This window comes from Triticum aestivum, chromosome 3B, assembly GCF_018294505.1.
Source record: "Triticum aestivum cultivar Chinese Spring chromosome 3B, IWGSC CS RefSeq v2.1, whole genome shotgun sequence".
Classification (NCBI taxonomy): domain Eukaryota; kingdom Viridiplantae; phylum Streptophyta; class Magnoliopsida; order Poales; family Poaceae; genus Triticum; species Triticum aestivum.
Window position 1 is genome coordinate 684,178,191 of NC_057801.1, and position 13,311 is coordinate 684,191,501.

At 43.9% G+C, this 13,311-nt stretch overlaps 1 protein-coding gene across 3 annotated transcripts; it reads left to right on the plus strand.

The window, feature by feature from the left end:
- The first annotated feature begins 1,291 nt into the window (after positions 1-1,291).
- LOC123071708 (uncharacterized) lies at positions 1,292-12,303 on the plus strand. 3 transcript variants are annotated; one of them, XM_044495297.1, is made up of 16 exons: positions 1,293-1,880; positions 4,293-4,551; positions 4,632-4,726; positions 4,810-4,859; positions 5,283-5,332; positions 5,847-6,774; positions 6,853-7,381; positions 7,462-7,650; positions 7,736-8,167; positions 8,243-8,405; positions 9,014-9,150; positions 9,344-10,464; positions 10,606-10,639; positions 11,109-11,235; positions 11,325-11,454; positions 11,757-12,303. In XM_044495297.1, the coding sequence occupies exons 1-16, from the start codon at positions 1,757-1,759 to the stop codon at positions 11,853-11,855; spliced, it is 4,467 nt and encodes a 1,488-aa protein (XP_044351232.1). In that variant the 5' UTR covers positions 1,293-1,756; the 3' UTR covers positions 11,856-12,303. The 3 variants fall into 3 exon arrangements, with proteins under 3 accessions (XP_044351231.1, XP_044351232.1, XP_044351230.1); XM_044495296.1 differs by having other exon boundaries at positions 1,292-1,880; positions 5,847-7,381; positions 7,495-7,650; XM_044495295.1 differs by having other exon boundaries at positions 5,847-7,381.
- The last annotated feature ends 1,008 nt before the right edge of the window (positions 12,304-13,311 follow it).

A 13,311-nucleotide genomic window follows, 5' to 3' on the forward strand; every position in this document is an offset into this window, starting at 1 on the left:
GTCGTCAGCCTCTCCGCCAACAAGTGGTGCGAGTTCTGGGTCCAGGTGCAGATGTTCAAGGGGCACATGGTGCTCGGGCGTGGCTGGGAGTACTTCTGCCGCCGACACAAGATCGTCCCCACCAACCTCCTAGTCTTCAGACTCTCCGGGTTGGGGCTGAAGGTGTAGATCTTCAACACCAACACCTCGAACATCTGTAGGGTCCGGTGCTCGAAGCACAACTGTGCCGGCGACATCACTCAGGCCATGTACCTCTCAAGTTTGAACTGAAGTAGTCTAGGTCTGAACTTTTAAGTTGGAACATCTGTTTTGCTGTGTTCTTGCTGTTTTTTTTGCTGCTATTGATCGTAGCGTGTTATGTGCTGTCGAATGAGTGCTAAGTCCATCACATTTGAAAGGGGTGAGCAGACCAAATCCTGCACACAACTAAAGAGTTGTGCTTTGCATCTTCTCACCTCTAAGCACAAACACAAGCAACCAAACAAACTACACCTAAAGCGCTGGCTCGTCCTGATTCACCAAGGGACTCCGCTAGGCACGCGGACGTAAGATTAGACCGAGAAAGGCGAGCGATGCATTTAAGAAGCGGGACGAGAAGCCTTTTCTGCGGAGCGAGGGAGAGATTTTTCCACCATCGCAACCGCCATCAAGACGAGTGAAAATCACTCTTCTTAATTACCTGCACTTCTAGTATATCTGGCATCTGGGAAGGAAATAAATCCAAACAATTGTTCAAAATTCACTTGCCCCGTCTCAATTACTTCACATTGGGTTTCTATTTCTGGCCTCCTGGCCGAAAACTCATCCGAACATTCCTGCAAGATTCACGCCTTTGTCTTGACCACTCGCATTTCCATATCGGGCCTCTGTACCGGGCCGGAGGGACTACGTGGCTGGCACGAACCAGTTAGCCGAAAACAGGCGCCTGAACCGGCCTGCCTGAAGCAGTAGTAGCTTCCATTGCACGGCGCGAGACGTGCGTGCCGCTGTCCCGATACGATACGACCCTCCCACGACACGGTCGTACGGACAGGATACCCCGTGTCGCCGGATCCGACGGCGGCGGCACGACCGCACGATATTCTCGCGCGGGTTTCTTGCCCCGGCAACCGCGCATTTATTACCAACTCGCATGTTTTACACCACGCCCCCTAGCTTATCCCACAACGAACAGAAACGCCCCCGAGGCAAGCAGCGCGAGAGGCCAAATGGTAATTTATAAACTCCTAGGGGGTGCGGCGGCGAAGCGTGTAGCACTTTTGCTTCGTCGAGCTTTCTCCCCCCTCACAGCAGGTCGCTCGCCCACACACTGTCAAGTTCAACTCCCCGCTCCGCTCCCCCAAAGATTCCAAATTTTCCCAAATCGCTCGCCTCAATCGCCCGCGCCCCCGCCGAATCCCCAGATCCCCACCTCCTCCCGCGCGCCCCGCCCCCCAGCTCCGCCCAATTCTAGGGTTAACCGCCCGTACGCCAGCTCCCCACCGCCAGATTAGGGTTTCCATTTCGCATTCCGCCCTCCCGGAGCTCGCGGTTCCGGGCGATTGGAGCCGGAGGGGAGCGTCCGGCCGCGGCGAGCTGCGGGTTCACTCTCCCTAGGGCCTGGATTTCCGGCGGCAGGGGGGATGTCGTGAACGCCGGAGCTTGCTTGCTCTTCCCCGTCCGTCGGGGAGCTGAGGTGAGCTGAGCTGAGCTCAGGCTAGGCTAGGCTAGGGTTTCGTGCTCCGTTCCGTCTGAGTGCTGCGGAGGGGAGCCGGAGATGTTCTACTCCCAGTTCATCTTGGCCAAGAAGGGCCCGCTCGGGACCATATGGATCGCCGCGCACTTGGAGCGTAAGTTGCGCAAGAACCAGGTCACGGACACGGACATCGGCGTCTCCGTAGGTGGGTGGTTTCCGCTGCCTCACAAGCTCTCTCGGATCTGCCCTGGCTGCCAGGCAGAGTGGCAGAAAAATATGCTCCTTTTGCTAACGCTCATTTCATTGCTGCTGTATCTGTCAACACTTAAAATTTGCCATATTTGGCGTGTTTATGGCGTTGATGTATGCTTATTGCCTAGTTATTGCTTAGTTATTGCTAGTGGATTAGTAAAGATGTTACCTTTTTGCCGTCTGCTAGCCTAACCAGCTCCCAGTCGTCGCCAGCGGACGTCTGATTAGTTGCTGAGCATGCCAACAAGCTGTTTTTTTTTGTATATGCTCGACTGCTGGATTACTGGTATTGTACTAGTACATGGTATTTATCTCCTTGCTACTGCCTGAGTACTATGTAGAAGTTTTGAACACATTTGAGTTGTTAGTTAAGTAGTAATGTTAACGGTCCAGGTGCATTTCTATATAGTCTCGATGGGATCTTGAAAAGAGCCATGCTTTTAGAGCTTTCCTATTGTGGTTCATTGCTCACTAGGAGTGAAAGGAGATGTCACCTTGATCCTCACTAGCCGTTGGGTCACCAAGAGTCGCAAAGGTCTAAGATTTTTGTATCCACGGCTATCTGTGGGCTTTGTTTCGAGAACTAGGTACTGGTGGACTTGTAAAGTCTATCATAGTGGTTACGTAAAGCTTATAGTCCGAGAATGTTAGCAGCTTCCTGATGCCTCGTGTCTCATGTGTACTTGTCTACGGGCTATAGCCTAAGGATAATAGTTCACCTTTCTAGCCATACTACTCCTTGACTAGTTTTTCGTGTTTTGTTGTATCTGTTTCCGGGAAGTGTATTTATGCATTGTGCATGCGATGAATAGCAACATTTCAGAACCCCCACGTGCCGACCATGTTTGAGAAGTACACATATGAGAGTTTTCTTTAACATCGGCTGTTTCAAATTAACCTTCACAAATGGCTATTTGTTTTAGTTTTCTTGATACAGATAATTTGATTCTTTGTTGTACATGTACTACTAAAATGAAGTATAAAGCGAGAGGGTAGACTTCTAGTAAATGTGCACATTAGCTTTGACGCACTTTTGAAATAAAGCCTGCAAAATAGGAAGTAAGGAACTGACCAGCATGTGTATTGCTATGCTATTGAGTTATTTATTGCTTGAAAGCCGTAAACTTTTTTAACTTTCAAGTGATCTGTGAGTGTATTTGCGGTAGTAATCCACAAGCCTATTATTATTGGAGTTTTGAGTGATGATTGGGCTGTGTCTTCACGATATGTAAGTGTAGCACTTTGTGACGAGAAACCTTGGAGTGAGACAAATAAGGCTTCAAAGTTAACCCAAGAAAGCTTCATCTAGTTGTGCGCTGCGCAGCAAACCTGAGAGATGTATATGGTTATTTTCCTGCTACTTTCAGGTAGTACTAGGCTAGGTTTATAATGATGTCATTTTGAGGTAAGCAAGACCAATAGAAATATTATTCCAATTCCCTGTAACATTTTTTATTGTGCCATCACAGGCATAGCATAATTACATGTTTTACAAGCGGAAATGAAGCCGTAGAATTTCTAACAAGAAATCATGTCTACTTTTCTTTTTTTAACGTAGAAGATTTCTACAGAATTGTTGTTGTCTGGTTTTTGGCATGCACATACATTTTTGTGCCCAGGGGTATTGCCTGTTGCCAGTTATCATTATGGAATTCCCTGTTAACGATTATCATTATGGCAAAAAAATGGTGGGTGTAATTTTCTCTAATGGAAAAAGGAATCTATGTGTGGATAGTTTATCTTTTGTTGACGCCTTGCCGGAAGTAGTCTACTATGTCATGAGTCAAACGGCCGAGTGTCAGGTAGGACGCTTTTGGTCTCATGCCAATGCTACTTTTCTGGCATTATTTGCTGTAGGCTCTTATCATTTTGATCGCCCATCGCACTCCATAAACTGTGTCCTTGACGCATGTAATCAAACTTATTCATGAACAGATGGCACAGGTAATCACAAATCACGGGTAAAGCATCACCTGAGTAAGAGCATCAGCTTAGAAAGTTAATCAGTGAGAAGATTTATCTCGAGTTTCCAGTATATGGAAACAATGATCTCTCACACGGCTTTAATATTTCTAGTTAATCAACAATTTGGTGGGTAATCACAGGAAGGTTTTATCTCACAAAGTAAAAAACCAGCTATTTATGACTGGCGCATACTTACTTTGAAGGAACTAGAGAATGTTGTAAGTTTGTTACTGTACTATGAGTCAGTTGGACAGGGCAACCCATCACACATCTCTGAAACAATCCTATGGGCAATTGATATACTTTTCAATAGAAATGCTGTTTTGTCCTGATATTTCTCATTTCTCTGTGCCATGTTCTCTTTTTTTTAGCTGAGTGCTAATTATGAATATTCGCGCAGATTCAATTATATTCCCTGAGGTTCCAATTGCGCTGCGGTTGTCCAGCCATCTTATGGTAGGCGTGGTCAGAATCTATTCTCGGAAGGTCAACTACTTATTTCATGATTGCAGTGAAGCCTTGCTCAAGATAAAACAAGCATTTAGGTCTGCGGCTGTTGATCTCCCCCCTGAAGAATCAACTGCTCCATATCATTCTATAACACTCCCTGAGACATTCCATCTTGATGATTTTGAGTTACCGGAGGCTGAGTTTCAGGGGTAAGGTCACTACTCTTGGTGATTTAGGTTTGTTTAAAATATGCTCTTTAGTTGTCTAAAGACTTCCCACCATGCTCCAGGGACATTGATCATCATGTAAGCTCAAAAGAACAGATTACCCTGCAAGACAACCCAGAGAGAACAGGATATTCAACATCTGAATTTGGTTTAGATGGTTGGTCCTTTCTGTGTTCACATCTTTTACTTTTCAAATTATGAACTTATCTGTTAATAATTTAAGCATATCTGAATGTGCAGAAAGATTTGGTGATGGCAGTTCTTCACATATGGGTTTCGATTTGGAGGAGGTAATCTTAACTTAATGAACCTTTTTCCATGTGTGTGCTGCAAACATTTGTGGTGCACATTGCACCTTATAGTCTGCCTGCTGTTAAGGCTTAAGATTTTTATAGGATCATTTGGAGGATGACATTGGAGAGTTGGTCAATGGTTCTGAGTGTGCCATGCATTGATTTGTTATTGAAATTATATGCACTTGTCTTCCAGCTGTATTGGATTATTTTTGGTTCCTTACATAATTAATCTGCTAATTCTTTTGAAAAGGGCATTTATATTGGCTTATTTTCCGTTACTTACATAATAAATGTGCCAATTCATTGAAATTAAGGTCGCTTATGCAAGTCAAAGATTGTAAAGTTCTGTGTCTTCTTTACATCATGTGACTGACTTAATTAAACTCTCTTTCAAATGCTGACCTTTTTTATCCCCAGGAATTATTGCTGGCGAAGGATGATCCAATTCAACTCGAATCTGGTGATGGGTAAATTCGCATCTTTTGTCTTTTGAACACTAATCCCATTGGTCCATTGACTTCTCTTGGAATCTGTTATATTGCCCGGTTGCATGGCCTGTATTTGGGCTCTCATTAAAGGGGTTCACTTTCGTAGTTTCCAAGAATGATTTTACGTTTCTCCAGGCTGTTTAGTGTTTACTTTGATTTCAGTGTCAAACTTTATATTGTAAGCCTACTATAAGATCAGTTACTCCCTCCATATGTCCAGATGTCCTTCCATATATGTTACTCCCTCTGTCTCATAATATAAGATGTTATTACAACTAATGTACTGGTTGTAATAACATCTTATATTATGGGATGGAGGGTGTAACTGTGTGCACGCTGAGTTGCAGTTTTCATTGATTTGTCATGCATACCATGAAAACATTTTTCACTACTTAGTTACCTAGGCATTTTTGAAGTGGCAATGCCTTGCATCTTGCCTTTTTGCTCTTATTTTGCTACATTGACATTCCTTGTGTTCTTTTTGTCTCTCCAGTATCCTCATTCAAGGTCAATCATCACTTCATCCTACTGATATGGATGTTGACGATAACCCAAGTAAAGATGAAGAGGCTGAAGCATATAACAAAATGGATGATGAACCTTCTAGTTCCAGCAAGCAAAATCAATCGAATGCAGATGATTTAAGAAACAATATTCCTAACTGGACTGGTTACAATTTGCGTACCCCTGATTTGAATGATATGCTTTTCCACAATGAAGGTGACGCGGGGCCATCTTCTTCATACTACCAGCCTAGTCCCTTCCCTTGTGATGATCCTGCATCTCCTGCCTCTCCTGCCTCTCCTGAGTTTGTAAGCGCTCAAGCCCCGGCTACACCTGGCTTAATGGAAGAAACAGTTCCTTCCAGAGTGCATGAAAGTCCTGTTCTGAGTCCGCAGCGGAAAGCTTCACCATCAAGCAACGAGGAAACTGCAAAGATCGACAATTTTGCTGCTCCGCCCTCAGATTTTCTCCATTCAGCTGCAGCAAATGCTAATGATGCTGGGATGGCTGAATTTGGATTGGCTAAGCCTGTGCAAGTTGAGTCTTCTGGTGCCGCACAGGAGAATCCTGCCGCTCCATCCTCAGATTTTCTCCATTCAGCTACAGCTAATGCTAATGATGCTGTTGGTGCTGAGATTGCTGAGTTTAGCTTGGTTAAGCCTGTGCAAGTTGAGTCTTCCGATGCAGCACAGGAGAATCTTGCCGCTCCATCCTCAGATCTTTTCCATTCAGCTGCAGCAAATGCTAATGATGCTGTTAGTGCTGAGTTTGCTGAATTTGGATTGGCTAAGCCTGTGCAAGTTGAGTCTTCTGGTGCTGTAGCTCCACCCTTGGATTTTCTCCATTCAGCTGCAGTAAATGCTAATGATGCTGTTGGCGCTGAGATGTCTGCATATAGATTGACTAATCCTGTGCAAGTTGAGTCTTCCGGTGCACCCTCAGATTTTCTCCATTCAGCTACAGCTAATGCTAATGATGCTGTTGGTGCTGTACAGGAGAATTTTGCTGCTCCACCCTCAGGTTTTTTCCATCCAGGTGCAGCACATGCTAATGATACTGTTGGTCCTGAGATGACTGAATTTAGATTGGCTAATCCTGTGCAAGTTGAGTCTTCTGGTGCTGTACAGCATAATTTTGCTGTTCCACCCTCAGATTTTCTCCATCCAGGTGCAGCACATGCTAATGACGCTGTTGGTTCTCAGATGGCTGAATTTAGATTGTCTGAGCCTGTGCAAGTTGAGTCTTCTCGTGCTGTACGGGAGATGGATTTTCTGAGGCAACACTCTGCAACTGTGGATATGCCACCAGAACCACAAACATCAAACCTGGTGGCTACTGTTGATAAATTGGTGGTAAATACTGAGGATATAGCTGTATCAGGTCAAACACTGCCTTTTAAAGCAACCATGGGAAGTGTGCCATTTGTTCAGAATACTTCAGAGCCACGCGCTAATGGTTCTACCGAGACATACATGACAGGGAATCCAACACATTTCAATGAGGGGTCAGTAAACAACATGCAAGGTAAAGTTGACTTTATTGTTTTTCTTTTCGAAGTGTCAGAATTCTTGTGGCCATCTGATATTTTACCATGTTTTTGGCAGGGTATAATTTTCTTACTTCTAATGTATCTGTAGAGCCATACCCTAGTGGTTCTACCGAGCCATGGGTGACAGGGCAACAACAACAAAGCTTCTTGTCCCAAGCAAGTTGGGGTAGGCCTAGTGGTCCTACCGAGCCACACGTGACAGGGCATCCAACACATTTTAATGAGGGATCAGTAAATGTGCAAGGTAGAGTTGACTTTATTGTATTATTTTGTCTTTTCAAAGTCGGAATTTTTGTGGCCATCTGATCCTTTAATATGTTTTTTGGCAGGGTATAATCTGCATGCTCCTAATGTGTTTCTCGGACATAACTTACAAGAAATGCCACCAGGAATGACACACAGTAATATATCAACTGCAGCTTTCCAACAGAACACTGGAACAACACCGCAATACATGTCATATAATGATAGACCAAATGACATGTTCAACTCACATTTCCCAGAACGCGAGAGAATGCTCTCAGCTCCATATATTGGATTCCACCAGACAAATGATCTGGGGCAGTTAACTGCAGAGAAAGGAATCACTGAATCTGATGGAAGTAACAAAATAGGTAGCCTTAGTAGCAGAAAACGTCACTTGGAGGATAGCATGCCAGCTCCAGAGAGTAGGACTACTGAAAATTTGTCCAGCAGACCACATGGTCAAAGAACCACCGATGCTATTCCTAACGATGATGATATACTGGCATCCATTTTAGGTATGGATAATTTAATCCACAGAATTTTTGTTGCATCATCTTCCTGTGTTGTCTAATTACATCCTTTTGTATTAGTTGGTAGAAGAACCCCTGGATTGGTGCTTGATTCAACACCATTACCACCTAATGCATCAACTTCAAAACGCCAAAGGTTGACACCGAAGACCGCATTGACACCCAAGACCAGGACACCCAAGAGAAGAGTGAAAATGGATGATGCCATGGTTATACATGCTGAGTACGTATATGCTTCATTGCCTGCCTCTAATGAACTTGTTTGTGGAAACTGTGTGACTATCCTTTCAAAACCTATTGTTGTGTCCTTGTTTTGTTACCGTCACTTCCTTCCTGGTCCAAAATGAATACGATGATCTTTCCTTGGATCCTTGGTTCCTTAACTTAATTCTTGTCTTAATCAGCTGTAGTAGAAACAAAGACCATTGCTAGTAAAACATTAATCATTCCCCTCGGTGCGATATACCTGTTAATTCTTATACCTCTTACCATTTCAAGAAATTCTTTGTATAATTTTTGTTTCTTTCTCCTAAAGAAAACATGCTGCACTTTTCGTTAAGGTTTTCTTATTATGACATTCTTGTCATTGGGTGAGCAGTGGAGGAATTATGGCATGCTTTTGAGTTTGCAAGTCCTGTAAGAAATGTTCTTGCCAAGCTATTGCACCTTCACAAGTGTGCTATTGCTACCTTTCTTTATCAGACTGTCATTATTCAGCGTACAATTCCACTGTAATACACTCATAGAATATACAATCACTGAATAGTACAAACCATTTCGTCCAAGTAATGTTCTACTGTTAGCTCACTTATTGATTCTTCCCTTCTCCAGTATTATACGACAGCAGTTGATTAGTACTGAGGATATAAGGCGCATCCGTAGAAAGGCTCCATGCACCCGTACTGAAATATGGATGATCGAGAAAGGTTCACTTGAAGATGATATATTCCGCGAGCCTATATTTTCCTGTAAGTTCTCTAAATTGTTTTCAATTTTCTGTATCCTCTCTCGTCGCCCCAGAGGAAGCAAATTAAGCAGAAGTTAATTGGTCTATTACTCTTACCATCTTAGTATTATTCTATAGTATTTAGTGGTTGTGTGTAACTGGTGTTAATTCCATGTTTCCACTCTTTACTCATGGATGTTTTGCTTCCCAATTAGGTATGCACAAGGACCTGAACGATTTACACTATCGAACCTATGAGTCTGTTTCTCAATTCACCGTACATAACAGGGAACATCAACGACAAGTAGACATGTCTGAAACTATCCCAGCAGATAACAGCAATGTTGGCATCTCTGGTGCAGAGGAAAGTGCAGCTCTTGATCACCAACTTCATATGGTGCTACCAGATACCAACAACGTTGACATCTCTGGTGCAAAGGACAGTGCAGCTCCTCATGACCAACTGAATATGGGACTACCAGATGGAGCTCACAACGTTGGCATCTCTGGTGCAAATGACACTGCAGCTCATGATCACCAACTAAACATGGGACTACCAGATGGAGCTCACAACGTTGGTATCTCTGGTGCAAATGACAGTGCAGCTCTTGATCTGGGACTACCAGATGGAGCTCACAACGCTGGCATCTCTGGTGCAAATGACAGTGCAGCTCTTGATCACCAACTTCATATGGGACTACCAGATGGTGCTCAATTAGATGCTACACCACAAGAAGCAACTGATACAGTTGACGCTACAGCTTCATTTGGTTTGCAAATGCCATCTGATGAACGTGATAACAACATTGAAAAAGTAACTGAGTTTGGTGCCGGGAAAGAAATCCCACTTGTTGACGAAACAAATGCTGCTGCAAACATTACTGCTCATGTTGATACACTGGATAAGGATTGCCATCAAGATGCTTCAGCAGATATGCAGAGGAATACAAATGCTGATACACCTCTCTTTGTACAAGATGACATAACCCATGATTCTGCTACTATAACAGATGCTCCAGACGTTGCTTTGCATAGTTCTGGTCCAGCTTGTGCGCAAGACTACCGGGAAGGGGAATTGAGTGACATTGTTCGCAGTGATATTAATACTTTTGAGGATAAGGAGATGCCCACCTCTGAGATTACTGGACTAGAATTCACTGAACATGCCTCTGGTTTTCCTCAACCAACAGAGGATGAGAATGCTGTGTCGGCCATGGGAGAAAATTCTGGCTTTCAAGGAAACAATGCAGGATCCTTCACGGACATGAACAACACGGAGCATGACTTCACGGACATGGACAACACTGGGCATGACTTTGCACTGAAGGAATGCAGTGTAAGTCCACCTAGAAGTTTGTACTATTATACACACTTACGGAATGCTGCTTCTGGCACATCCTGCAATGCAACTACATGCACTGTTTTATTTCATAGTCATTAAAGCCAGATCGTAATTGGTATTTGGTTTAAATTACAGGATTTTGGAAGTGCAATTCATGGTGTCGACACAGGTAATTCTTCTGTCCAGATAAGAACCATGAATTTGTACCCTAGTGGATTCATTATGGCTGTATCAGAAAAAGCATATCCCATGTATTTTCATGACACCTTTTCTCCTGTGTCACCGGATTCACAAATGTTGCGGACGAGGATGCCCAGATCCATTTTATTAACTAATACTTCCTCCGTTCCTAAATATTTGTCTTTCTAGAGATTTCAACAAGTGACTACATATGAAGCAAAATGAGTGAATCTACACTTTAAAATATGTCTACATACATCCGTATGTTGTAGACTTGTAGTCCATTTGAAATGTCTGGAAAGACAAATATTTGGGAACGGAGGGAGTATTATAGTACATGAAGTTCATGTGCTTACTATGTCATGAAGTTCTTCCCAATCATGTGCTTACAATGTCGGTCTTATGCTGCGAGAGATTTATTAAGCTTTTAACATAGTTCTTACTGTATATCGTTTCAGATTTTCTACCCTATGATGATGATGGGGACTTTGATGAGGCAATTGATCTTGATGATGATGATGATGAGCCAAATCCTGACGAATTCCAGTCTCATGATGCACTTAGTGGCTGGTCTTCTCGTACCAAGTACGGATGGACTTGATTTTAATTCCTTCAGACTTGCGTTCAGACCTTTCCCAGTTTTTTTCACCGTGTGTTGCTATTTATATATGCAGGGGTGTTGCAAGATATCTCAAGACTCTATTCGATGAAGAGTCTGGTCGGGGGAGAAAGAATGTTGTCATTGATCATCTGGTAAATGGAAAGTCTAGGAAAGAAGCCTCAAGGATGTTCTTCGAGACCTTGGTACGTCATCAATTTTGCTTCATGGTCCTTGTGCCTTATTTTGCCTTTTACCCATTATAGAAAAGGGTGTGTGGAGGCAAGTAGGCCGCATTTCGTAGTTTCATCTCCATTTATCATAGCATTTTACATTGAACATCTTCCATGAACATGCTGCCAGCACCATGCGTTTGAATCGTCCCGGTCTGTAACATCTTTTGAATTAGATCTTGTGCCGAGTGTGGTTGTTTGAACCCCGTGTCGCATGGGATCGTACCACCCATCACAGGCCGCCAGTACTCACATGCTCTCCTCTCCATTGACAGGTCCTGTCGACGAAGGACTACATTCAAGTGGAGCAACCAATTCCCTTTGGTTTAATAAACGTGAAGCCAGTGTCCAAGCTCCTGAAGACAGATTTCTAGACCGAGACCGCCCTAGCAAAAGTGGCATGATATACATACATCTTACAATATCTGTCACAGCAACGTCAACAACATACAGATTGCCTTCATCTTCATCGCCGTCGTCATGACTTGCCCCCCGTTTTTCGTTGTTTGTTGTTAAATTTATCCCCCTCCGTAGTAGTATGGTGTCCCCCCGCACTAATCTGTGCCTAGCAGAGCTGAAGTAGTAGGGCTGTGTTGTTGTGCTCCATCCATCCATGTCAGTGTACATATATGATTAGCCCGTGTAAAGTTAAGTTTCATATGTCGTGTAATGTGGTAGTGTCGTTGGCTCAGAAGTTATTGACTGCCTGTCGTTTCCTTGAACAGTCCTTGGGAACTGTATGCATCTGGATCTGTTGGACTGCTTGTATTTGGAAGTTTTCCTCAAGTTTCAGTACTGATGAATTTTACTGTCTTGATACAATTTGGCAAGAACTTTCTCTGTTTGTTCTTTCTTTCTGCCTGTTTGTTTTCTGAACATATTTTGTTGTTTTTCGGTGGGCTCTGAATTATAACTGTATGAACATGATGATGTATTATTGATCCATGAATGAATAAGTTTGCAACCGTACTGCCGTTCCATTTGATGAGGTAGGGATTGCAAAGCGGCCTGCGAACTGTAGGAAGCGTCACCCTTTTTCTAAACGGTGACAGAAAAAGTGTCTCGCTCTCACTCGCTGAAAGCCGAAAATGAGAAGAAAACAAGAGGAATGATGATAAAAAACGAGCCAACTGATTGATCAAAATCGGTGGGATGGAGGATATGCAGGCAACAGTACGTGCCATGCCGCCTGATATTGTTCCTCCTGATGGATGGATGGAGCAGGAAGCACGACGGAAGAAAGCAACAAAAATCCTCTCATCTCAAGAGAAAAAGCAAGGGAAACGAACGGGGCGCAGCCAAAGTCGCTGCGGAAACTATGTTATCGGTTCGCTACTTTGTGCTCGAGCATTTCTGGAAGCGTTTCCGTGCCTCGTGTCCCCCACTGGTTGGTGGTCTGGTGACCGGGCATTGGTGTACGGAAGCCGCCGTGGTTATAAGTAGATTGTCATAGACCGACGGACTAACGAAAACACATTAAACTTCGGGGGATCAAGGCAAGTGCTTCGTTGTGTGAGGCGCACAAGGCAACCACCTCTGCTCCGGAAAGGTCGAGGACAATCGCCTTGAAGGTTATGAGGTAGCCGATCTGGAGCTAGTGAGCAATGGCGAAGCCGCTTCGGCTCACCCATGATCCATGGTTAGTCTCTCGTTGATCTCCCGAGCTTGACCTTCTAGGTGAAGTCGGTGTTCTTCGTGAGTTTGATCTCCCTTGGGAAGGCGCCCATGTGTTTACCAAGCCATTGGAGATCGGCAGTAGAATCACCTTGCAGAAGTGAGTTGGACTCACGAAAATGGTTGGCTCCAATCATCGTGCGGGAAGAAATCTGA

Excerpts from the sequence above, each read along its gene's own strand:
- LOC123071708 (XM_044495295.1), top strand. The coding sequence starts at position 1,757 with ATGTTCTACTCCCAGTTCATCTTGGCCAAGAAGGGCCCGCTCGGGACC. Across the intron at positions 4,552-4,631 it reads CCGGAGGCTGAGTTTCAGGG|GGACATTGATCATCATGTAA; the intron begins GTAAGGTCACTA and ends ACCATGCTCCAG. Across the intron at positions 11,236-11,324 it reads GGCTGGTCTTCTCGTACCAA|GGGTGTTGCAAGATATCTCA; the intron begins GTACGGATGGAC and ends TTATATATGCAG.